General features: G+C 42.7%; 2 protein-coding genes across 4 annotated transcripts in view; one reads left to right on the forward strand and one right to left on the reverse strand.

The window, feature by feature from the left end:
- LOC128698077 (FUN14 domain-containing protein 1) overlaps positions 1 to 27,623 on the reverse strand; it is a 90,842-nt gene that overhangs the window by 52,945 nt on the left and 10,274 nt on the right. Inside the window, exon 1 of one of the 2 annotated variants that reach the window (XM_053790170.2) lies at positions 3,387 to 3,475. The exons of the other annotated variant lie outside the window; for it this stretch is intronic. The gene's annotated coding sequence lies outside the window, so the exon portion shown is untranslated. Of the gene's footprint in view, positions 1 to 3,386; positions 3,476 to 27,623 lie in introns of those variants that run through there. 2 annotated transcript variants of the gene reach the window in all.
- Positions 4,054 to 27,623, forward strand: part of Utx (Utx histone demethylase) — an 806,852-nt gene continuing 783,282 nt past the window's right edge. The window contains exon 1 of one of the 2 annotated variants that reach the window (XM_053790164.2): positions 4,054 to 4,299. In XM_053790164.2, the coding sequence (XP_053646139.1) occupies positions 4,226 to 4,299 (74 nt within the window). In that variant the 5' untranslated portion in view covers positions 4,054 to 4,225. The remainder of the gene's footprint in view (positions 4,300 to 27,623) is intronic. The other variant, XM_053790163.2, reaches the window with a different exon arrangement.

Here is a 27,623-nt window from a genome sequence, read left to right on the forward strand (position 1 = left end):
GCTAAACCGACAAGGGTCATGCGGCGCTGCGAGGCAGAAAATAGTGCTGGGGCTATAAATAGCTAGGTGGAGAGGGATTCAGAGGTAAGGGTAGAAAATGGCTCAAAGGGACGCTAGGGGCTATGCATCAAAGTTTGTATAGTAAAGCAGTTGCTGACAAAAAGTCAAAATGTGATCATAAGTCAAAGTCAGGGCCGTCTGCAAGAAGGAAAGATAAGGTAAGAGTGGTAGGGTGTCGCCGTCAGAGGTAAATCCTGTGAGCTCGTTGGTACACCGGACAATCCACAAGAAAGTGAAGAATCGAAATAGGGACCCGACGAACCTCATAGAGGAATAGGGTATTGTTCCATGAGGTACCCATGGGTAAGGCAAATATGGCCGATGCGGAGATGGGAGAGCACAGTCTCCCAGGAACAGCAACGGTGATAAGAAGATGACCACATACGTAAAAGCAGTTTAATAGAGTGCAATTTATCATAGGGCATGTTCAACTACCACTGTTGCCAGTGGCTGTGAAGATGAGCAAAGATGACTGTATAATAATCCCTGAACGGAATACCTCTATAGGAAACCATAAGATCATGTACAGCTGACCGTGCAGCAGCATCCACTTGTTCATTGCCCTGCACATCATGTCCAGGGACCCAACAGAAAATGATGTCTGTTTTTGCTAGCCATACGGTGCAATCAAAGTTAAATATGAAGGACTAATGGATGAAGGGAATTAAATTGTTTAATGGCCTGTAAAGTGCTGAGGGAATCTGAAATGATCATAAATGTCAAAGTTGACATGTATGTAATACGCAGAAGTGCTATGAGGATGGCATACAACTCAGCGGTACAAATACTAGCTGAGTAACAAATGATCCCCGCACAACACCATCAGGGAAGACTGCCACGAACCCAACACCGTCAGAAGATTTAGAACCATCTGTATAAACAGCGATGGCATGTGCATGTGACAGAAGTGATCAAGAAAAAGAGCAAGAAGCAGCCATAGGTAGGAGAGTTTGGCACACGGTAGTAGGGAAGAACAGACACGAACCGTCAGAACCTCCCAAGAGGGAAGGGAAAAGGCAGATGCTATATGAACATACAAGGGAGGCAACTAGAGAGAAGACTGGAGTGAAGATGAGGGGAAAACGGTCGGAGTAAGCGGGGGTGCCGAACAAATAACGGGCTTCTACTAACATGAGACCAACCTATACATAGAAGGAACACAAAGGTTATAAGAGTGGACAAAGTAATGAAGGCAATGAGCATCATTGAAGGAACATTCGCTTCAGCATAGAGGCTTTCAACAGGGAATGAACAAAAGGCACCAAGGCATAAACAGACCCTGATGATGAAGGGGATCTAACCGAGTTGTAGAAGCCGCAGAATAGACTTGGTCACCATAATCCAGCTTGGACAAGACTAGAGTGGAATGCAAACGGAGGAGAGTCCGGCGATCTGCTCCCCATGAACGATGCGAAAGAATTTTAAGGAGATTCAGCCGACCATGGCAAGCTACCTTTGAAGGGGGAAAAAGGTAGTACTAAGGACAACACTGTTGGACCCCTTCAGCCTGAACAAAGTCTGAGGAAAGTGAGGTGCCAATACGGACACAAAAATGTCTTTCAGATAAGAAAGCAGCCAGGAAGGTCAGTAGATTACCGAGGAGGCCTAAGGAGTGGGCCTGGGCTAAAATGTTATACCTCCAGGTGGTGTCATACCTTCTTGAGGTCAAAAAAGACTGCTAGGATGGAGTGTTTATTAGCAAGGGCATTTCACACATAAGTATCTAAGTGGAGCAAGGGGTCCAAAGTAGAGCAGCCCTTGCAAAAGCCATATTGGTAAGAAAGACACTTGTGCAAGAAAGGTATAAAATACCCACAACATGAAAGTTAAGACCCATGTGCAACATCTGGATGTCTTTATTGTAGACGTTTCGCCATCCAGTGGCTTTATCAATACAGATTCTAGGATATAATTAGAAGACAGTAGAACTATATACAAAAGATGAGGTAATCAGTCCCTCAGCCTTGGAGTTTGTGTTCACAGCATCGTGGTGGTGGAGAATCTGGAGCAAAAGCAAGAAGAGGACATCTACAAGACCTTCACGGCTGCTACAACTAACCCATCCCTTTGGGTAGGACCTACTTCCACTGGGGAATCCTGCCTACCAGTGACTATGCTACATGTCCTTATCCACTGACACCTATATAACCGCCAGTCTTCTTGCCTTTGTTCCAGATTATCCACCACCACGATGCTGTGAACACTTACTCCAAGACTGAGGGACTGATTACCTCATCTTTTGTATACAGTTCTACCATCTTCTAAATATGTCCTAGAATCTGTATTGATAAAGCCACTGGATGGCGAAACGTCTACAATAAAGATATCCAGATGTTGCACGTGTGTCTTAACTTTCAGAAAGACTATTGTGAGTCTCCAAATACCATATCACACATCTATTCACTAATCGTTCCATCACCTTGCAGACTACACTGGTCAGAGCAATGGGACGATTCCGAGAGGTATTAAGCCCCGAAGTGCCTGGTTTGCGAAACGGAAGTACAATGGCAGATTTCCACTGTTGAGGGAGAACCCTTTGTGTCCAAACAAGATTGAGAAGGTGCAAAAGGACTGCAAGGGCTGTAGCATACGGATATGAACATTATTGGGCCAAGCTGCCAATGACCGCCAAGTGGAAAGCATGGACCCTAGCTCTAAGAGTAAAAGGTACGTTACATGGCTCCATCCCATTAGCCGAGAAATCCAAGGGCGACCGCTCCCTGGCAGACTTAGCTGTGAGAAGCAAGGGACAGGTGAAGCCCTTGGGAGAGACTGACATGATAGTTCCCAATTTCCATGGCAACCTCAAGAGGTTCAGCAACACTAACACCAGCCACCAGGAGTGTATCTGCCACACTTTATTGGGTTTTGTTGGGTGGCTAACCTTCCCTACCCTGGGTTAAAAATACAAAAAACTCTTATGGAAATAAGCCAGTCTGACTTTTGGGGTTATGCCTGGTAATTTACATATACATGATAACAGTACTTATGTGTAGCTGAAATATAAGGATATGAGGATATGTTTTGCCCACTAGGGGGCTGAAAATCCCCATTTTGGGTGAAATCTATCCTCAGTGTCTTGACTCTCACATACGTCTCTCTCATATACTTGTCGGTGTTAATCACCAAGCTGGACATAATTATTATGCTGTCTAACCTTCATTCTTACTACGAAACTCGAGGGATGAATACAAAACGTCCCTATAACACTCGTATCAGACTGACAAGGCTGATATTGGTGGCAGCTGTCACTATAGTCATCCCAGCCATGACCAGCAGGTGTGAGAGAGACGTTATATACGTAATACCGAGCATATATGAAGTACCTGATGATGCACAACAGCCGCACCTTCTCAGTCTTCACCAGCTGATGACAACACTTACAATGACGCCCAGATTCCAATAATAATGATTTTTCATCCCAAACTAAGAAATTACGCGTAACACCTCAAATAATAAATAATCTACCAATGTCAAATTTTTTTATGTATGCGTCCGTGTTGAGTGTTGTTAGAAAAGTTGTAAGTTTGAGAAATTGTGATGATGCATCTTTGTTTTAAGAGTATGTGTTGTATGTTGTGAGGCTGGAGTGGGTGAACTCCTGGGAAGGTCAACACAGAGTCGCAGGGGCAGGTGGGAACCCAGACACCTGCCATCTCCTCTTACACTCTCTTGCCTCTATCTCACTCAGTTTTTAATAAATAGCTGCCTAGATCAACAGCATGTTTTGTTTTAAACCAGCAGCGCCTCATTACATTTAAAGGAAAAGCAAGAATCATGGCTGAAATTTTATAAAAATAATACAATGGAGATGCCATATTTTGAGATGCTTTTTCTGCCATTCCTGTGTAAATAGAGTTGAGAATTTATTATAATAGACAGGTATAAAAATTCCATTAATATCAACTCTGAAAGACGAAAGTGTTCTTTAAATAAGCTAAGAGGTAAATTAAATGTAATATAAATGGTGAGATGGCATTGTTGTTGGGAAGCGAGACTTGGGTGGTCCTGCAGCGCTCACTCAGCGTGTACTTGTAAAGTTGTTCTGGTGCAGTGTAGATGTGCTCTCCGTAAAGAGTTCCCAGTGAATATGAGTGATTTACCTTTACAGTGAGTGTATCTTATCCATATGGAACCACAGTTAAGTGCTTAAACGGTGCCCAAGATGGAGGTAACGGAGACGACGGAGGAAATAAACTTGACACCTCAAGAGTTGCAAGTTCTGGCGGAACTTGACAGGTGAGGGATACAAAACCAATAACCTTCACTGTTTCCCTTTCCTTCACTCCTTTAACTTGTGATTCTCAACGTTACCCAGGCCTGTAGGCCTACACAGCTTGCTGGGTGTGGTATGACTGGACGAGGAATGGGTTGTGGTAGTTTGGTTGTTTGTAACCTCGCCGGTCACAGCGATTTTGTACTTCCTTGTTCAGCTGCTGTGGCCCACACCTCAGTGCTGTGGCCCACGCTACACTGCTGTGGCCCACACCTCAGTGCTGTGGCCCACGCTACACTGCTGTGGCCCACACCTCAGTGCTGTGGCCCACGCTACACTGCTGTGGCCCACGCTACACTGCTGTGGCCCACACCTCAGTGCTGTGGCCCACGCTACACTGCTGTGGCCCACGTTACACTGCTGTGGCCCACACCTCAGTGCTGTGGCCCACGCTACACTGCTGTGGCCCACACCTCAGTGCTGTGGCCCACGCTACACTGCTGTGGCCCACGTTACACTGCTGTGGCCCACGTTACACTGCTGTGGCCCACACCTCAGTGCTGTGGCCCACGCTACACTGCTGTGGCCCACGCTACACTGCTGTGGCCCACACCTCAGTTCTGTGGCCCACGCTACACTGCTGTGGCCCACGTTACACTGCTGTGGCCCACACCTCAGTGCTGTGGCCCACGCTACACTGCTGTGGCCCACACCTCTGCTGTGGCCCACGCTACACTGCTGTGGCCCACGCTACACTGCTGTGGCCCACACCTCTGCTGTGGCCCACGCTACACTGCTGTGGCCCACACCTCAGTGCTGTGGCCCACGCTACACTGCTGTGGCCCACACCTCAGTGCTGTGGCCCACGCTACACTGCTGTGGCCCACGTTACACTGCTGTGGCCCACACCTCAGTGCTGTGGCCCACGCTACACTGCTGTGGCCCACACCTCAGTGCTGTGGCCCACGCTACACTGCTGTGGCCCACGCTACACTGCTGTGGCCCACACCTCAGTGCTGTGGCCCACGCTACACTGCTATGGCTCACGTTACACTGCTGTGGCCCACACCTCAGTGCTGTGGCCCACGCTACACTGCTGTGGCTCATGATACACTACTGTGGCCCATGCCACTGCTGTGGCCCACGCTACACTGCTGTGGCCCACACCTCAGTGCTGTGGCCCACGCTACACTGCTGTGGCCCACACCTCAGTGCTGTGCCCCACGCTACACTGCTGTGGCTCATGCTACACTGCTGTGGCCCACACCTCAGTGCTGTGGCCCACGCTACACTGCTGTGGCTCATGATACACTACTGTGGCCCACGCCACACTGCTGTGGCCCACGCTACACTGCTGTGGCCCACACCTCAGTGCTGTGGCCCACGCTACACTGCTGTGGCCCACACCTCAGAGCTGTGGCCCACACTACACTGCTGTGGCATACACCTCAGTGCTGTGGCACACGCTACACTGCTGTGGCCCACGCCACACTGCTGTGGCCCACGCCACACTGCTGTGGCCCACGCCACACTGCTGTGGCCCACGCCACACTGCTGTGGCCCACGCCACACTGCTGTGGCCCACGCCACACTGCTGTGGCCCACGCTACACTGCTGTAGCCCACGCTACACTGCTGTGGCCCACGCTACACTGCTGTGGCCCACGCTACACTGTTGTGGCCCATGCCACACTGCTGTGGTCCAAGCTACACTGCTGTGGCCCACACCTCAGTGCTGTGGCCCAAGCTACACTGCTGTGGCCCACACCTCAGTGCTGTGGCCCACACTACACTGCTGTGGCCCACACAGTGTTGTGGCCCACGCTACACTGCTGTGGCCCACGCCACACTGCTGTGGCCCACCCTACACTGCTGTGGCCCAAGCTACACTGCTGTGGCCCACGCTACACTGCTGTGGCCCACGCTACACTGCTGTGGCCCATGCTACACTGCTGTGGCCCACACCTCAGTGCTGTGGCCCATGCCACACTGCTGTGGCCCAAGCTACACTGCTGTGGCCCAAGCTACACTGCTGTGGCGCACACCTCAGTGCTGTGGCCCACACTACACTGCTGTGGCCCACACAGTGTTGTGGCCCACGCTACACTGCTGTGGCCCACGCCACACTGCTGTGGCCCACGCCACACTGCTGTGGCCCACCCTACACTGCTGTGGCCCACCCTACACTGCTGTGGCCCACGCTACACTGCTGTGGCCCACCCTACACTGCTGTGGCCCACCCTACACTGCTGTGGCCCACCCTACACTGCTGTGGCCCATGCTACACTGCTGTGACCCACACCTCAGTGCTGTGACCCATGCTACACTGCTGTGGCCCATACCTCAGTACTGTGGCCCACACTACACTGCTGTGGCCCAAGCTACACTGCTGTGGCCCACACCTCGGTGCTCTGACCCACACCTCGGTGCTCTGGCCCACACCTCGGTGCTCTGGCCCACACCTCGGTGCTCTGGCCCACAACTCGGTGCTCTGGCCCACGCTACACTGCTGTGACCCACGCTGCACTGCTGTGACCCACGCTACACTGCTGTGGCCCACACCTCTGCTGTGGCCCATGCTACATTATTATGGCCTACACCTTAGTGCTGTGGCCCACGCCACACTTGTGGTTTACAGTATGGTGGGCCTCACACCTGGTGGACCCTCACATCACATCACACCTGGTGGACCTCCACATCACATCACACCTGGTGGACCTCCACATCACATCACACCTGGTGGACCTCCACATCACATCACACCTGGTGGACCTCCACATCACATCACACCTGGTGGACCTCCACATCACATCTGGTGGACCTCCACATCACATCACACCTGGTGGAACTCCACATCACATCACACCTGGTGGACCTCCACATGACATCACACCTCTGGTGGACCTCCACATGACATCACACCTGGTGGACCTCCACATCACATCACACCTGGTGGACCTCCACATCACATCACACCTGGTGGACCTCCACATCACATCACACCTGGTGGACCTCCACATCACATCACACCTGGTGGACCTCCACATCACATCACACCTGGTGGACCTCCACATGACATCACACCTGGTGGACCTCCACATGACATCACACCTGGTGGACCTCCACATGACATCACACCTGGTGGACCTCCACATCACATCACACCTGGTGGACCTCCACATCACATCACACCTGGTGGACCTCCACATGACATCACACACACCTGGTGGACCTGGTGGACCTCCACATCACATCACACCTGGTGGACCTCCACATCACATCACACCTGGTGGACCTCCACATCACATCACACCTGGTGGACCTCCACATCACATCACACCTGGTGGACCTCCACATCACATCACACCTGGTGGACCTCCACATCACATCACACCTGGTGGACCTCCACATCACATCACACCTGGTGGACCGCCACAGCACATGACATCACACCTGGTGGACCTCCACATGGGTGCACCTCCCCATCACATCACACCTGGTGGACCTCCACATCACATCACACCTGGTGGACCTCCACATCACATCACACCTGGTGGACCTCCACATCACATCACACCTGGTGGACCTCCACATCACATCACACCTGGTGGACCTCCACATCACATCACACCTGGTGGACCTCCACATCACATCACACCTGGTGGACCTCCACATCACATCACACCTGGTGGACCTCCACATCACATCACACCTGGTGGACCTCCACATCACATCACACCTGGTGGACCTCCACATCACATCACACCTGGTGGACCTCCACATCACATCACACCTGGTGGACCTCCACATCACATCACACCTGGTGGACCTCCACATCACATCACACCTGGTGGACCTCCACATCACATCACACCTGGTGGACCTCCATCAGTGGCGTGTGCAAAGGTCTAGTGACGCCCGGGGCCAACTCTTTGATTGTATGCCCCAAAGATTCGAGTAGAAGGCCTAGTACTGAGAAATATTACGAGGAGATATTTTGAATATGTAAACACAGATGAAACATGAAATAGACACTATTCGATTTAAATATAAATCAACCCAATTTATTAAGTTCATTTCCCCAAATGATACCTCCTGTCAGAAAACACTAACTACTTCACTTTTTACATAAGCTGTGAGAAATTCTTTTTCAATGCTTATTAAAGCCAGGTTGGTCAGTCGTTCCTGTGGCATTCAAGACCGCAGATAAGTTTTTATTAATTTCAGTTTTGAAAATGATCTTTCACAACTTGCGACTGAAAATGCGATTGTAAGCAGTAATCTGTATGAAGCAGCGTCGGAAAGACATCCCTCCCATACTGCAGTAAAGACTCCAGAGCATCTTTAGGATCAGGGGAATTTATTCCCTCCACTTCGAAGGAGCATCACAAAATCAATAATTTCATCATATAACTGAATGGCTGCCACATTATCATAATTTACAAAGTCTAAACATTCCTTTTTTAATTCCTCTCTTCATCTTCAACTGGGGGGGGGGGCACCATTTTCTCTGGACAGAAAGAGTGCACCATGTCAAAGGAATAAAGGGCTAACCACTGCCTCTGTAGTGTGGTGAGCCTCCAAAAATTGATTGATCACTGCTGAAATTTCAAAATCACTATCTTATTTCCCTCTAATTGGATGACCTCCCCCCATTTGGATGCCCAGGGCCACCGCCCCTTCGGCTTCCCCCCTCTGCATGCCACTGGCCTCCACATCACGCTACACCACACTAGTATAGGGCCCATGCTCAACTGGTGTAGCATGGGTCACATAGTACTCGGATATAGCATGTGGCTTTCATTACCCTGTTTTATCTTGTGCTAATAAGTTTATTCAGGTATAGGTACACACAAATAGTTCCATAAATTATCATACAGTGTAGATTACATACGATAACCCCCAAAAAAGTCAGTGACTAATTTCCATTGATGTAATTCACACTACCCTGGTGCGGCCTGTGATACAGCATTTCATGCTGCACTGGCGTGGCCCTCCCTGCACTGGTGTGGCTCCCACTGCACTGGTGTGGCTCCCACTGCACTGGTGTGGCTCCCACTGCACTGGTGTGGCTCCCACTGCACTGGTGTGGCTCCCACTGCACTGGTGTGGCCTTCCCGAATTGCTATTTAGCTAGCTGCAGGTTTAAGAAGGAAAAATCATATACAAACTAATAAAAAATAATTTCCAGACAGTTATAAATACACAAAATTGTGAAAATTCTATATATTCTGCATTTCTAGCAACTTAGAATAGGAATTAAACATTTATATTAACCCTTTGAGGGTCCATGCCGTAGATCTACAGCTTTACGTTGAGGGTCCAAACCGTAGATCTACGTCATGAGCTCAGCTCACTCTGATAACCTGTGAGCAGTAAATTTTGGCCTAAATATGAGAGAATACATCTATGTGGTATGTGTGCACCACATAAAAGAAATCCTGCAGCACATAATGCATAATGAGAGAGAAAAAAAAGACCGTAATTTTCGATTAAAACAGCGACTTTGCAGTGTTTTTTCATATGTTTTTTATAGTTGTATTTGCGATTTCTTGGTCTCATTTGATAGAATGGAAGATATATTACAGAAATAGAGATGATTTTGATTGATTTTAGTACTGGAAATGGCTTGAAACTGAGCTCAAATTAGCAGAAATGTTAAATTTTTGCCGGATGTTCAAGAGTAAACAAATGACCTCACACGTCTAATACACGCCAGCTGGTGGGTCTAATATATGTTCACAAATGTGGTGATATTAATTATACAATTATTACAATATTGCATAACATTAAATCTTCTATTTTTTGGTTTGAATAAAAATTCATTATGTGAATAAAAAATCAAAATGGAATTCATTAGTAAAGCCTGAAAACATAACTAATGAACAGAGGAAATGTTAGTTTAGTGCCAGAAATACCTGTATTGTTTATTCTGGACCCTATTTTGAAATTGAAACATTTTGAACTTTGCATTAAATTGGCCAAATTACCAATTTCCGATCACTATTTTGTAGTTGAAACAGTTGACTTGGCAAATTCTTGTGCTCATTCGATAGAATAGAAGTAATGCTACTGAAGTAACTTAAGAATTTGGTTGACTGGAATAATGTAATTGGCCTAAAATGGGAGTCAAAGTCTGCAAAATCACCGATGCGTAAATATCGCTGACATCAAAATTCGCGAGAACATAATTTCGTCAATTTTCCATAAAATTTCGTATTTTTTTGTTTTATTACCTTCAGAAAAAAATTCTCTACCATTTCATAAGAAAAAAAAAATTATTTTTTTAAAATTCTTGGACACCAGTGCACACTTTGAAATTTGGCCTCTGGACCCTGAAAGGGTTAAAGAGCTGTATACATATACAGTGATCCCGCGCTTTTCGTAGTTCCCGGCAATCGTAAAATTCGCCAATCATAGGGGTATTTTCGTATAAACATGGACTCGCTTTTCATAGGTTGACTCGCGAGTCGTAGTTCGTCCGGGATGCGTACGCACGGCGTGGGCCAGGGCGGCAGCCAGTCTGGCATTGTTTACCAGTGAGCGAAGGTCCCCTTGCGTGCTCCAGCAAAATATTTCATATTCCATTTATTTTAGTGCTTGCAAGTACTAAATAAGCTACCATGGCTCCAAAGAAAGCTCCTAGTGCCAAGCCTGTGGTAAAGAAGGTGAGAAATACAATTGAATTTAAGAAAACCATCATTGAACAATATGAAAGTGGTACAACTGTGGCCGAACTGTCCAGGATGTATAAGAAACCCTACACAACCTTATGTTCCATAGTGGCCAAGAAAAATGAAATAAAGAATGCTGTTGTTGCAAAGGGAGTAACTATGCTGACAAAAATGAGATCACCAGTACTGGAAGAGGTTGAGAATTTATTATTGGTGTGGATAAATGAGAAACAATTAGCAGGAGATACTCTTATGACTTCGTTTATTTGTGAAAAGGCTAGGCAGTTGCATGAAGATTTGGTAAAGAAATTGCCTGCAAATAGTGGTGAAGTGAGTGGATTTAAGGCCAGCAAAGGCTGGTTTGAGAGACTTAAGAACCGTACTGGCATACACAGTTTGGTAAGGCATGGTGAGGCTGCCAGTTCGGACCACAAGGCGGCAGAAAAATATGTGCATGAATTCCAGGAGTATATAAACAGTGAAGGACTGAAACCTGAACAAGTGTTCAATTGTGACGAAACAGGCCTCTTTTGGAAGAAAATGCCAAAGAGTACCTTCATTACACAAGAGGAAAAGGCAATGCCAGGACATAAGCCTATGAAAGACAGGCTGACGCTAATGTTCTGCGCTAATGCTAGTGGGGATTTCAAAGTGAAGCCATTACTAGTGTACCATTCTGAAAATCCCAGAGTGTTCAGGAAAAACAATGTTATGAAGAGTAAATTGTGTGTTTTGGAAATCTAATAGTAAGGCATGGGTCACGAGGGAAATTTTCGTCGAGTGGTTCAATGAAGTGTTTGGCCCTAGTGTGAAGGAGTATCTCCTGGAAAAGAAATTGGATCTCAATTGCCTGCTAGTAATGGACAATGCACCTGCTCATCATCCAAACTTGGATGACCTAATTTTCGAGGAGTTTGGGTTCATCACAGTAAAGTTCTTGCCCCCGAATACCACTCCTCTCCTCCAACCCATGGACCAGCAGGTTATTGCAAACTTTAAAAAGCTCTACACAAAAGCAATGTTTCACAGGTGCTTGACTGTGACCACAGACACTCACTTGACCCTAAGGGAATTTTGGAGAGAACACTTCAGCATCCTCCACTGCATAACCCTTATAGGTATGGCTTGGGAGGGAGTGACTACCAGGACTTTGAACTCTGCCTGGAGAAAATTGTGGCCAGATTGTGTCGACAAGAGGGATTTTGAAGGATTTGGGACTGACCCTGATGAGCCTATGTCTGTTGTAAAATCAATTGTGGCACTGGGAAGTTCCATGGGGTTGGATGTGAGTTTGGAGGATGTGGAAGAATTAGTGGAAGACCACAATGAAGAGCTCACCACTGAGGAGCTGCAAGAGCTTCAGCAGGAAGAGTAACACATTGCAGCTCAGAATCTTGCTGCAGAGGAGGAGGAAGAGAGATGGAAGAAGGTGCCTTCTTCAGAAATTAAAGAGATTTTTACTATGTGGGGTAAGATGGAAAGTTTTATGGAGAAACATCACCCTAACAAGGTTGTTGCAAGCCAGGTTGGCAACATGTACAGTGACAGTCTTGGGCCATTTTAGGGAAGTGTTAAAGAGACGCCAGAAACAGAGCTCTCTCCACAGTTATTTTGTGAGACAGGACTCCAGTGACTCAAGGTGGTCCTAGTGGCATTAAGAAACAGAGAAGAGAAGCAACCCCAGAAAAGCAAATGGTACCTGAGGTGTTGATGGAAGGGGATTTCCCTTCCAAACTATAAACAATCTACTCTCTCTCCTCCTCCAGTCTCCCATACACTAAGAAGAATCTCCAATAAAGGTAAGTGTTATGCTGTTAATGTTTCATTCATCATTTCCCATTGTATTGTTTATGTACTACATGTGTATTTCATGTAAAAAAATTTTTTGTTTTAATACTTCTGGGTGTCAGGAACGGATTAATTGTATTTACATTATTTCTTATGGGGAAAATTGATTCGTAAATCGTAAATTTCGTTTATAGTAACAGCTCCAGGAACGGATTAATTACGAACAACGAGGGACCACTGTATATAGGTCTTCTAACCTTGAGTGTTTACTATAGGGTACAGTATTTAGATGAAATTAAAATTTAAATGCTAACAAAATTAGTGTGAATAAGTTATAAATTTATTTATCTGGTAACCTATTCTGGATTTCTGGTCCTTTTATTTTTATTACTATGGTAAGATATTAACTAACCCTATGACAAATAGTCAGCTAACAGTATATACATAAAATAAGTTGGTCATTTTATAAAAATGTAAATAGTGATATATAATTACATCATATTGTCTGATACATTTTTATTTATAAAAATGGCAGTACTTCTAATATTAATTCTCACTTTATGTAAATGTATCAGACTGAATTTAATGTAATGATTGGTTACATAAGCCAGGCTAATTAAGATTCTCCTTAATTTCCCTTAAAATGCAGTAGAAAGCAAGTTTGATTTAAAATTATTATAGTTTTTGAGTTTCTATGCAATAAAACATTAATTATTTTATTTATTTGCATATTGGAGCTCTTACTACATTATCTTATTACATACATGACAAGTTTATCACTGGCTTTGACTATTCAAACTCGGGTGGTTCCAGAATTTCTGTATTGGGGTCTTAAGGGTGATAATCTGTGGCTGGGAAGGGATAGGATTCTGAATTCAGACATATAAGATGTAAAAAAATTTTTGGATTTTTAACCCAGAGGGTTAGCCACCCAGGATAATCCAATAAAGTCAGTGCATCATTGGGACTGTTCATCTTATTTTCACTGGGCTCTTATAATCTTGTCCCCTAGGATACGACCCATAACAGTTGGCCAACAGCTAGGTACCTGCTTACTATTAGGTCAACAGGGATAGCAGGTGTAAGGAAACATGCCCAGTGTTTCTTCTTGGGCCAGGTATTGAACCACGGGCTCTCAGTACGTGAGCCGAGTTCATTATTAACCGAGCCACAGGTACCACGGACAGGCACACTTTATATTTGATACTACATATCAATAAATATTGCAGTGTTTTGTAAAGATCTTTTTATGTACACTATATATCACTTTGGCCATATTACTGTAATATGTGGCTAGATGTAATTTATTTTCATTCTACTCAGATGAAAGGCTAAGGGTAACTGAAGAGTTATAGCAGTGGGATTCTTCTGGTGTGGTTGGAAGTAAAAGCATCAGAATCTGGGCTCTTTTTCAAATATCAATATCACTTGTGCTCTCATTACTCTTGTTCCTCAAGTAAGTTTTTGTCTGTTGTAAACAGGAAAAACTACATTCACATGCTGCAGAATTAACTGGCATAGGTTTAATGTATAACGTGATTTTCATTACAAGGGGCTGAAGGAAATTATGTGGTTTAAACCACCCAAAGCTGCTCTTTGGCACCTCACCTAAGGTAAGATTTGTTCAAAGTTTTAACCTGGAGAGAGAACCCAAGAAAGTCAGTGCGTCATCGAGGCTGTCATATTTCCGTTGGGGGTCCTTCAATCTTGTCCCCCAGGAATTGACTCACATCAGTTGATTAACAGCCAGGTACCTAGGTGAACAGGGACAGCAGATGCAAGGAAACACGCCCATCGTTTTCACCCATGTTGGGGGTCGAACCATGGATACTGAAGTGAGAGCATTTCCAGCTGTAGTACAGTATTATATTAAACTTACAGTGTAAAGGTGAATTTTGCAGCTCTGTTGTAATGCTGTAATTATTGTACTTCCTTATATGACTGGAAATATTATACACTACAAGTACAGTATACTAAATAATGTCTAAGCAATAATACCCTAGGTAAACTTGAGAACCCGGTGATCCAGTGAGTAAAGATCATTCAGGTTACATAAAATGGAGAAAACTAGGATGTTTAAAGAGGGCATATAAATCCAGGGTGTAGGGAAGGAGGTATATATATGGGTCCTAGGAAAGGTTGGAGAGGTACAGGAGACTGAATGCTTATGGACTTGGATATCCAGCAGGCTTATGTAAGCATGTTAGATTTGAGTGAAGGTAAGTGGTTTTTATGATTTGATATGCTGCTGGAGTGTGAGCAACGTAACATTTATGAAGGGAATCAGGGAAACTGTTTAGCCAGGCTCTGGTCCTGGAAGTAGGAAGTACAGTGCATGCACTCTGATGGAGGGGTATAGGTTGCAGCTTGGAGGGGCATCTGTGATGTCAGCATCCTTCTCACAAAACATCAATTGAATGAGTGACAGTAAGAGATTTCTTCTTTGTCAGATCACTCCTACATACATACATACATACATACCCACACCTGGTCAAGCACGTCAAGAAATTAGAGAAAGTGCAAAAGTTTGCAGCAAGGCTAGTTCCAGAGCTAAGGGAAATGTCCTACAAGGAAAGGCTAAGGGAAATCAGCCTGATGACACTGGAGGACAGGAGGGTTAGGGAAGACATGATAACGACACAAAATACTGTGGGGAATAGATAAGGTGGACAGATAGGATGTTCCAGAGATGGGACACAGATGCAAGGGGTCATAATTGGAAGTTGAAGACTCAGAGTCAAAGGGATGTTAGGAAGTATTTCTTCAGTCAGAGTTGTCAGGAAGTGGAATAGTCTGGCTAGTGGTGTAGTGGAGGCAGGAACCATACATAGCTTTAAGACGAGGTATGATAAAGTTCATGGAGCAGGGAGAGAGAGGACCTAGTAGCAATCAGTGAAGAGGCAGGGCCAGGAGTTGAGTATCTACCCCTGCAACCACAAATAGGCGAGTACACACGCACAGTGCAGAAACTAGAGGATCGGGCGCGTATAACAGGAAGGGCACTGCAATGGATCAGAATACCTGACAGGGAGGCAACAACAAGTCATGGTACGGGATGAGGTATCAGAGTGGGCACCTGTGACGAGTGGGGTCCCACAGGGGTCGGTCCTAGGACCAGTGCTATTTCTGGTATATGTGAATGACATGATGGAATGGATAGACTTAGAGTTGTCCCTGTTCACAAATGATGTGAAGTTGATGAGGAGAATTAAATTAGACGAGGACCAGGCAGGACTTTAAAGAGACCTGGACAGGCTGGACATGTGGTCCTGCAGCTGGCTTCTTGAATTCAACCCTGCCAAGTGCAAAGTCATGAAGATCGAAGAAGGGCCAAGAAGACCGCAGACAGAGTATTGACTAGGCAGCCAAGGACTGCAAACCTCGCTCAAGTAGAAAGATCTTTGGTTGACCATAACACCGAGCATGTCTCCGTAGGCACACATCAACCAGATAACTGCTGCAGCATACGGGCGCCTGGCAAACCTGAGAATAGCATTCCGATACCTTAGTAAGGAATCGTTCAAGACGCTGTACACTGTGTACATCAGGCCCATACTGGAGTATGCAGCTCCAGTTTGGAACCCACACCTGGGCAAACATGTCAAGAAATTAGAGAAAGTGCAAAGGTTTGCAACAAGGCTAGTTCCGGAGCTCAGGGGCATGTCCTACGAAGAAAGGGTGAGGGAAATCGAACTGACGACATTGGAGGACAGGCGGGTCGGGGGGACATAACGACATACAAAATACTGCATGGAATAGACAAGGTAGACAGAGACAGGTTGTTCCAGAGAGGGGACACAGAAACAAGGGGTCACAATTGGAAGCTGAAGACTTGGACGAGTCTTAGGGATGTTAGGAAGTATTTCTTCAGTCAGAGTCGTCAGGAAGTGGAATAGCATAACAAGTGATGTTGTGGAGGCAGGAACCATACATAGCTTTAAGACTAGGTATGACAAAGCTCTGGAAGCAGAGAGAGAGAGAGGACCTAGTAGCGATCAGTGAAGAGGCAGGGCCAGGAGCTGTGTCTCGACCCTTGCAACCACAATTAAGCGAGTACAGTTAGGCAAGTACACACACACACACACATATATACACATATATACACACATATACACACATATACACACATATATACACATATATACACACATACACACACACATATATACACACATATACACACATATATACACACATACACACATATATATATACACAAAATATATACGTATATATATGAAGACATACAAACAATCCTTACAACACAAATGAACATTCAACATTGGAATACCATTATCTGGCATTAACCATGGCCTGTATTCTAAGTTAACACATATTAAAATGACATACACACTCCTGGGTATATGTTGCACTGCATGAACAATGGTGCAGTTACCAAATCAGACTGAATGGCTGTTTTTATTTCAACACATTACATACTTAACCATGAGCTATTAACCTTACACTGTTAACCTTGAGGCATTTCTGGCGATACAACTTTTCCTTAGTTAATTCCACAATAATGCTATACATAACTTGCAAGAACATTGGCAAAAAAGCTATGGTGAGATGATGCAGTTGTAGAAACGAGCAGAACCAATTGCTTTGGCCAATCAGGAAGTGTCAGTGTGCCATAAAATTCTTGGATATCTTTGACATTACTTATACAGCACCTGACCTTTACAGTAGATCAGACCAATTAAAATTAAGGCTTGATCTTGTTAAAATTGATCAGTTTCTATAATATAATACAGGAGGGCCCTGCTTTATAGCACTTCACTAATGCAGTAGTTTTCAGTTATATCCATTCTTCATTTATTAAGACTTCCTACAATACATACATTCACCAATCGCTATAAGCTAAGAACGAAAATATTTTAAGGTAAGTAACGTGTGTACTGTATGTGCGTTTTTTAGGCCTAGCTCCATTGCTCATTTAATACATGATAGCATATAAACATGTTATCAGCCTTTTATATGCATTTGAGAGTGAAAAAGGCTTTCACTTTACAGCAGTAGCCTGGAACCTAACCTGCTGTATAAGGGGGACCCTCCTGTACTGTGTAATAGTTATTCTTGGTTTACCTACAGGTTAATTTGGCTGTGAATTGCAGAGATTTCTGATAAAATGTGCTCTTGGTATTGACTCAGCCACTTGTTAGGACTGAATAAGCCACTCGTAGCAAAACTGTCCTGAACTGTACAAAAGTGTTTTTTCCATATCTTGTTGGTACCACCATGCCATTTCTCAAGAGGAGATAATATCAAGGTGTATAGGTGGATTATGGGCATTAACAGGGGTGATATTAATAAAATACTGAGGATATCGAATCAAGAAAGAACCAAAAATAACAGATTTAAGTTAGATAAATTTAATTACATGGTTCCGTTTGCGGGCGTGGAAAAAAATTTCCCCAGCTCAAGCTGCCACCTTGTTGTGCGTCTGCGGGGGAGACCTCCCGCCATCCCCTGCCACCCCCGCCACTACCATCCCAGCCTTTGTGAATAAGTGTTCAGTTCCACTCTCTCTTAGGAGCTAGGCGTGTTTGTGAATTGTGTTTTGATCTTTTAATTACCATATCTTGTATCTGCCAAGCAATCATGGCACCCAGTAGGTATACCAGTGTTGCTGAAAGTGGCAAAAAAAGGTATAAGTGTGTAAGTCTTGGAGTTAACGAAGAAAATAGAGATATTAGACAAGAGAGCCTGTGGCCTTAATGAAACATCACTGTGCAATTAAAATGAATGAGGTAAATATACGAGTTTGTGTGATGAATGATTGACTTGACTGGTTTACTGACTGATGCCGTACTGTCAGTTGTATATTGTACTGCGAGGTAAAATAGAGCAGAAATCATTACAGAATTTATACACTCCAGTACAACCATTGACTTCAGTACCAGAACCTCTACCATCCACCTCAGCCCAGTAGGGCCATAGCATAACTCCACTCTCTTCACAATTATCCACAAACACCAGCACCTACAATTTAAGGTAAGAAATACAGTGGACCTCTCGGTTATCGGCCGTTCCGGATATCGGCCAATTCGGTTTTTGCCCGCTTTTTTGGTCGAAATTCTATCCCGATTATCAGCCGTTATTTCAGAGATCGGCTGCATTGGACGCATCCACCCGTAGCAAAGGACAAAAGCGAAGGAGGAAGAGGGAAGAATGTGCCTTCTTCAGTGATTCTATGATAAGTACAATACTAAAGCAGCAGGAGTCGATAAAGGCTGTAGTGCCAGCCGGTGATAAAGTGTAGCATTAACAGTGCAGCAAGTAAGTTAAGCGATAGAAAAAGGACACAAAACTGATTCCTCCAATGTTGTTGGAGGTATATGGGGCCACTGGCAATATAGTACACTGCCCTGCATATTGTCCACCACCCTAAACCAATGCCAGCATCTCCAAGTGTAAATATTTCTTATTTATAAATTACGTATGTACATTATCTCAGTGTGAATAGTGTTGGTGGCCTCTGCTGCTGCCACCACCACCACCACTATATGTACGGCTTATGCTGTCAGTGGCCCTTATAAACCCAACACCACCACCACCACTCCTCACGTACGTAATGACACATGTTATTCATTCTATGTGTCATATTTCTGTGTTATTAATATTGTTTATTATGTCATATTAAATGAATTGTGATAGATGAATAAGCCGTAGAGTTGATAATAGTGTCACATTTAAGCATTTTGCCCCATCTCCAAACAAACTCTCCTCCCTTTCCGCTCCTTGCCCTTGTGCATACGCCAACAAGTTATTATAATAATAAAGAAGCGCTAAACCATAAGGATAAGCCAACAAGACTCTTCAATAAAGGTAAAAGTGATTTCAGTGTCCATTTATCCATTTCATTAGTCATTTTTAGTTCTCATTGTTTTATGTAAAATTATAGTTAATCTTTAAAAAATGTATTTTTTGTTAATATTTTTGGGTGTCTGAAACGGATTAATTGGATTTACATTAATTCTTATGGGAAATATTTTGGTTTTCAGCCATTTTGGTTTTAGGCCGACCTTCTGGAAAGGATTATGGCAAATAACCGAGGGTCCATTGTACTATTATTTCTGTTGCATTTGTAATCTTAAGCAGTAAAAACAACATAATACATCAGGACAGTGAACTACAATTACATGTTCACTTCTGTTTTTGTAAGAGCTGGAGGTCTAAAAAATAAGCTGTTTGGCTTTTATGGGATGCCCAGAAACGTAACTATTTTTCCCATAAGTTCTTCAGTTTATCTAACATGGATTTACCTAACATGGCCTTTTCAGGAACATAACTACCATGTAATATAATGGTCTCCAGTAGGTAGAAACTATAATTATGGTATGCTTTACTTTATTATAATAATAGCAACAACAAATATATACATGTACGTATTTCTATAAGTACATGATATAACTGATAAGAGACCTAGCTGGCATTGGCATATTTAAATTATTATTATTATTATTATTATTATTATTATTATTATTATTATTATAATCAATAGTCCTTGTGGCTTAGCGCTTCTTTTTTGATTATAATAATAATAATAATAATTATTATAATCAAGAAGCGCTAAGCCACAAGGGCTATACAGCGGGCATATTTAAAAAGCCCCTAGTTATGCAGAGCATTTTGGGCAACTTTGGCTAATATTGTTCACCAGGATGCGACCCCACAACAGTTCAAATTCAAATTCAAAGTTTATTCTCTATAAGGATTACAATGCTGAGTTTACAGAAATTGGTTATTGTTTGGTTTACATGTAGTAAAATTGTGATTACAGAGTGTACCACTAGAACGCTTAGCATGGCTAGGCATTTCGGGCATACTTAGTTTTATTCTTAATCGTAAAATATTACAAATTATGAGGTAAGTTGGTATTATGGCTAAGTGACTAAATACTAGTTTGTGAGTTTAGCAATGTGAATGCTTTTGTTTTGGCACAGTATATAGTTTCAGTATTGGAGTATCACAGGATTCATTATTTTAAGACTGAGATTAATATTTCTGTTTCTGTTTATGGTCAAATGAGTGAGCGAGTGTAAGTGTGAACCACCAGGTGGTATTCGTGTAGTTAGTTGACGGGGTGTATCAGGGAGATAAGATGTTTTCTAATGGTAGTTTTGAAGGTGATGAAGGTGTCTGCAGTTCTAGAGTTCTCAGGTAGGGTATTCCAGATTTTAGGGCCTTTGACATACATTGAATTTTTGTAAAGGTTTAGTCGGACACGGGGAATGTCGTAGAGATGTTTGTTTCTGGTGTTATGCCTGTGGGTTCTGTCACAACTATCAAGAAAGCGTTTTAGGTCAAGGTTGATATTAGAGTTTAAGGCCCTGTAGATATAGATTGCACAGTAGTAAGTGTGGATGTACTGAACTGGGAGTAAGTTTAGATCTTTGAAGAGTGGGGGGGTGTGCTGCCAGGGATGGGATTTAGTGATTATTCTTACTGCAGCTTTTTGTTGGGTTATTATTGGCTTTAGGTGTGTTGCTGCAGTTGATCCCCAAGCACAAATAGCGTAGGTGAGGTATGGATAAATAAGTGAGTGGTATAGTGTGAGAAGGGCATTTTGCGGCACATAGTATCGTATCTTGGAGAGGATCCCAACCGTTTTGGATACTTTTTTGGCTATATGCTGGATATGGGTGCTGAAATTCAGGTTGTTGTCAAGGTATAAGCCTAGGAATTTTCCCCCATTATTTCTGGTAATTAGAGTGTTGTCAATCTTAATGTTAATTTGTGCATCTCCTGCTCTGCTACCAAACATAATATAGTAAGTTTTGTCAGTGTTAAGCGTAAGTTTATTGGCTGTCATCCAAGTCGATATTTTAATCAGCTCCTCATTCACAATGGTGTTGAGGGTGGCAAGATTAGGGTGAGAGATGACATAAGTCGTGTCATCAGCAAACAGAATGGGTTTCAGGTGTTGGGATACGTTTGGAAGGTCATTGATGTATATGAGGAAGAGCAGGGGACCAAGGACACTTCCCTGCGGAACTCCAGTATCAAGTGGCCGTGTTGCTGATGCTGTGTCTTTAATGGTGACGTACTGATACCTATTAGTAATGTAAGATTTGAAATAAGCAAGCGCATGGCCTCTTATACCGTAGTGGTCAAGTTTGTGGAGTAGGATTTCATGGTTTACTGTGTCAAAAGCTTTTCTTAGGTCAATAAAAATTCCTAGTGGATATTCCTTATTTTCCAATGCTGTGTAAAGCAGATCTAGCATTTTTATGATTGCATCATTAGTGCTTTTATTTTTCCTGAATCCAAACTGGCAGGGGTTGAGTATGTTTTGAGCCGTTATAAATGAATACAGTCTCCTGTGCACGAGTTTCTCAAAGATTTTGGATAGCAATGGTAAGTTAGATATTGGCCTATAGTTGTTTAAGTCTGTAGGGTCACCACCTTTATGTATTGGTGTAACCCTTGCCATCTTGAGTAGTTTCGGGAAGGTGCTAGTCTCTATTGACTTGTTAAAAAGTAATGAAATAGCATGCGAAAGGACATGGGCCGCTCGCTTGTACAGTAATGGTGGGACATGAGACAGATTCCCCGAGTTATTTTTAAGTGACTTTATGATCTCAATGACTTCCGTGGGCTCAGCTGGTGCAAGATAGAAGGAATTAGGGAAATTTCCATCTAGGTAGTCCCCGGCATGGGCATTGGTATGTGGGATTTTACTGGCGAGATTAGATCCTATGTTTGAGAAGAAGTCGTTTATCTTGTTAGCTGTGTCAGTGGGATGTAGTGGTGTTTCATTAGGTTTAGTTAGGACAATATTCTTGGTTTTTCTCAGTTTGTGGGTCCCTAGAATCAGAGAGTGTTTTCCAGGTCTTTTTTATATCTCCTCTAGTGTCTGTGAATCTACTGGAGTAGTATAGTTGTTTGGCTTTTTTTATTACTTTGGTGAGAGCTGATGAATAGTGTTTAAGAGTATCTTTGTGTATTAAGCCCTGTCTATATTGCTTTTCATATTGGTGTTTCTTGTCAATGGATTTCAGAATGGTGCTGGTTAGCCATGGGCAACCAAGCCGTTTGTTTGTGATCTGTTTTGTTTTTATAGGACAATGTTTGTTGTATAGTCTAAGTAATTTGTTAAGAAAGATGTCTGTCCAGTCATCAATACCATTGGCCTTGGAGAATTCTGTAGGCCAATCTACAGTCTCTAGGTCAGCTGTGAACTTCCTTACTGAGGCCTCGTTTTGGAGTCTAAATGAGACTTTGTTGTATTCAAGTGGTGGTTTACTAATGTTTGTCAGGAGGAAGGTAGGGTAGTGGTCTGTAGTGCTATCTGTGATTATCCCTGATTTAAGGGGGGCTAGTATATTGGTCCATATGTGGTCTATTATGGTTGCACTTGTCTCAGTGAGCCTGGTTGGTTTAGTTATTGTTGGTGTGAGAAGTGTGTTGTTCATATTGTTGATGAAATCAGTTACAGGCTGGTCATCTAGTAAGCCAAGGTTGATGTTGAAGTCTCCAGGTAAGAGAAGGTGGTGCTTATTCATTTGTCTGTTTGTTATTAGTGACTTTAATTTCTCACTGAAATTTGGGATGTTTGTGTGAGGTATCCGGTAAATGGCACCGATTGTTATAGGCGTCTTAAGGTTTTTTACAGTAAAATTAGCAAAAATGTATTCCCCATATTCATCACTAAAGCAAGTGGTGCTAAGACAAGATAATTGGTTAGAGTAATAGATTGCAATACCACCCCCAACTTGGTTTGTTCTGCAGTTGTGGATTGCTGTGTATCCTGGTAGAGGGTAGATATCTATTGTGTCCTGCTTAAGCCAGGTCTCAGTAAGAATAATGCAGGAGAAGGGTGTCTTTAGTGCTTCAAGGAGTGCTAGGAGGTCATCATAGTGTTTGCTTAAGGACCTGATGTTGTAGTTAAGTACTGATAGACTTTTATCATACCTGGAGTTTACCTGGAGAGAGTTTCGGGGGTCAACGCCCCCGCGGCCCGGTCTGTGACCAGGCCTCCTGGTGGATCAGCGCCTGATCAACCAGGCTGTTGCTGCTGGCTGCACGCAAACCAACGTACGAGCCACAGCCCGGCTGATTAGGATAGTGTTGGCTTGTGATGCTGTGTAATAAAGGCAGTTACTTTCCAATAGGTTTTGATTGGGTGTCAGATTATGGAGGTTTAGATCAGGGTCAACGTGATCAATCATCTTCTAGGTTTAAATTATGGTTATTTATATCCTGAGTTGTGTGTTGAGTTCTACTACTGATATCTGTAGTGGTTGGAAGTTTGGACAAGTATATAGCTAGAGTATTTTGGTCATGTAGGGTATAGTCACTACTACACATAATGAAGTTGATGTTGTCTGTGTGTTGTGCTGGAATGAACTAAAGTACAACTAGGTATAAACTAGTAATATAAAAATACAAATTAAAAATAGAACAAGACTCTCACTTGTAATTGCACTAAGGTCTAATAATGACTTTTGTGGAGTATGTTTTGAGCTAGAGTGAGCTAAAGTACAATAGGTTTAATCTAATAATATAAAAGTACAAATTAAAAATAGCACTAATCTCTCACTAGTAATTGCACTATGGTCTAATATAGTGAATTTGGTATTGACTATGTCTTGAGGTAGAATGAGCTATGGTACAACTGAATTTAATCTAATAATATAAAAATACAAATTAAAAGTAGCACCAGTCTCTCACTAGTAATTGCACTATGGTCTAATATAGTGAATTTGGTATTGACTATGTATTGAGCTAGAATGAGCTAGAGTAAAACTGTGATTAATCTAATAATATAATAAAGGAACAAGTTGGCTAACACACTGGTACCTGTGGGACACTTTCACCATTTGGGTATCTTTATTATGGAAACATTTCAACACGGTGGCTTCATCAGTCCAATGCAGAAAAAGTTGGAATAAGAAGGAGTAGTTTAAGTTAATCAGTCCCTCAGCCTTGAGTCGATGTGTTATGTCCATTAATCTTGCAGCATATTCGTGGAGATGGGGCTTATATACTGATGAGAGACGAGGTGGAGCAGTGGTAAGCGGAGTCACCAGCGAGTAAACATGTTTGCTGGTGACTCCTTAAGTCAATTCCTGATCAGCCAGACTGGTGCATAGGTTGGACTGCATGTGGCTAGCACCAATAGCCTGGTCAGCCAGGCAGCAATTAGGAGTCCTGGATGACTAATACGGTTACCTCCAGAATTGATTCAAGGTAAACTGTAAGGAAATACTGAACTACATGTGGGACATTTCATGTCCTTAGAACAAGGATCTATGTCGTTGAAATAGTTTCTTACGTAGGTTTACGTCACTCATAGCACCCTCAAATATGCTGTGAGCAGTAAAATCTGGCATAGATATAAAAAAATGGGTCTGTGCGTTGGTGTGCACAGTAGAAAAAATCCTATCCTGTGCATTACATGTTGGGAACAATCAACCTCTGACCTCGTGTTTGGGTTAAAATAGCGCAAGAATTTTCTAGGGTGGTTTTCATGATTTCTTTGACCATTTCTTTGTGTTAGTTAATAGGCTAGATGATGTATTAGTGAAATGGAGATGATTTGCCAGTTTCAGACCAGAAGTGGCCTGAAATAGGCCTCAGTAGCAAAAATATTCCATTTTTTGGCAGTATTTCCCTGAAAAATGGTAATAGCCCCACTTTCCCCTTTGGTCAGTTTAAACCTTTCAGGGTCGACAGGCCCTCTCCCAGACTTGTTCTCAGGGTCGCTAAATTTAAAAAAATATATAATTTATGAAAAGATAGAGAATCTTTTCCCGATCATAATGGCACCAGAGTATGAAATTTGATGGAAAACTTACAGAATTATGCTCTTGCAAAGTTAGCGGTCTCGACGATGTTTACGCATCGGCGATTTTGCCCACTTTGAACCCTATTTTCGGCCAATTCCAGTGTACTAGTCGACAGAAATCATAACTATTTCGCTAGAACTCCATTTTTTCTATTGAATGAGTACAAGAAACCACCCAGTTACCGATTTCAACTACCCAATGAAGTAGTCAGAATTTTGCCAATTTCACACAAATTTCAAAAGATGCCAGTTTCCAAATAGGGTCCAGAATAAACAAGAAAGACATTCCTGGCACTGAAATAACATTTCCTCTGTTCATTAGTCACATCCCCAGGCCCCTCTTACGTTTCTTTTGCTTTTCACTTTGAATTTTTCTCACAAAAAAATAGATTTACTGTTATCCATTAGTGTAGAAATGGTATAAATAATATCAGCGTACTTGTGAAAGAATATTAGATTCACCAGTTGACATGTATTGGACGCCTGGCATGATTTGTTTACTTTTGAACTTTGGCAAAAATCGAACATTTCTGCTACTTTGAGCTCAATTTCAAGGTACTTTTCATTGTGAAACCAATCAAAATCATCTCAATTTCTGTAATATGTCTTCCATTCTATAAAATAAGACCAGGAAAACTAGAATACAACCATAAATACCATACAAAAATGCAGTGCAAAGTCGCTGTTTTAAACGAAAAACACTCAAAAAAAAATTTTCTCATTACGCACTGTGCTGCAGGATTTTTTTAATACTGCGCACACTGACCACATAGACCCATTCTTTCCTATGTAGGCCTACCAGCTTTCTCTTGCTAGATTTGAGGGCGCTAGAATTTATGCATACTAGTACGTCAAAAACCCTGGCGCATATGCCGTACTTTTACGTCTGAAACCCTGAAAGGGTTAAATGGTTTTTACCAAGTCCACTTCAATTATTTGGACATCCTAAACCATGACCAGTCATTTTTGGTTCCAATTTATTTGCCAAGAAATAGGGTAAAAAAAAAAATTTTTTTATGTGCGTGTGAGGATGAATTAATAAATGGAGGGCAAGCTTTTGTAGGAGAGACCTAGGGATGTGATTAATGAATGCTTTTTTGTTCATCATGAACTATTTTAAATTTAATATTTTTTTTAATTTTGCATAAAACTGGCCTAATTATCAAATTCTGATTGGAAGGCATACTGGTGAAATTGTGAGGAATAGAGTCAGTTTAGGTTTTGGAATGGACCTAAATTGGGAAAAATTGGAGTTGTATAAAATATTCCTCAACCTCCAATTTTGTACCTGCATAATCCATAAATTTTCTTCCAGTTTTGCATTTTTGGTGTCATTATTTAGAAAAAAAAATAGTATTTTAGAAGATAAAATTACTTTTTTTAAATTGAGACACTGATGGGGCTTAATTTTGGGAGGTTGCAACAGTAAAGTGGCTAAATATACATAAAAATATTCTGTTTTGGTCAAGCATAGTGAGCTGAACAATGATTTACCCATTTGTGTATGTACATAGCTGTTGCTGAACCTTTTTATGTTCTATCATAATGAAGGTTATAAAGCATAAGTGTTACATATGGGTGATAATTTTTACATTGAAGGACATACAATGGAACCTCTACTTGCGAGCGCATCCATGTGCGAGTTTTTCCAGATACAAGTAGTCGATCAGTTGATTTTTTGCTTCCATACATGAATGAAATTTCCATAAGCGAGCGGGCCTCAAGGGAGGTTCCTCGACACTGGTGAGGGGCTTTTGTTCTTGATCTAGGTAATTGGATCTCATTTGTTTGTTGGACTATCTTATTGAAATTTGGGCATTTATGATAGAAAGATGCTGCTTAATGTACACCAAAAATGAAAGAAATCGGACCATAAATAATGGAGCTCACTTCTCAGCAATTAGCCTCCCCTTAGCGGTATTTTTGTGTTTTTTTCATGGTTGTCTTCTCGTTTTTTTTTTATCTCATTTGATAGAATGGAAGATATACAGTGGACCCCTGGCTTACGATATTATTTCATTCCAGAAGTATGTTCAGGTGCCATTACTGAACGAATTTGTTCCCATAAGGAATATTGTGAATTAGATTAGTCC

The sequence above is a fragment of the Cherax quadricarinatus genome, chromosome 58, assembly GCF_038502225.1.
Source record: "Cherax quadricarinatus isolate ZL_2023a chromosome 58, ASM3850222v1, whole genome shotgun sequence".
NCBI classification, from domain to species: domain Eukaryota; kingdom Metazoa; phylum Arthropoda; class Malacostraca; order Decapoda; family Parastacidae; genus Cherax; species Cherax quadricarinatus.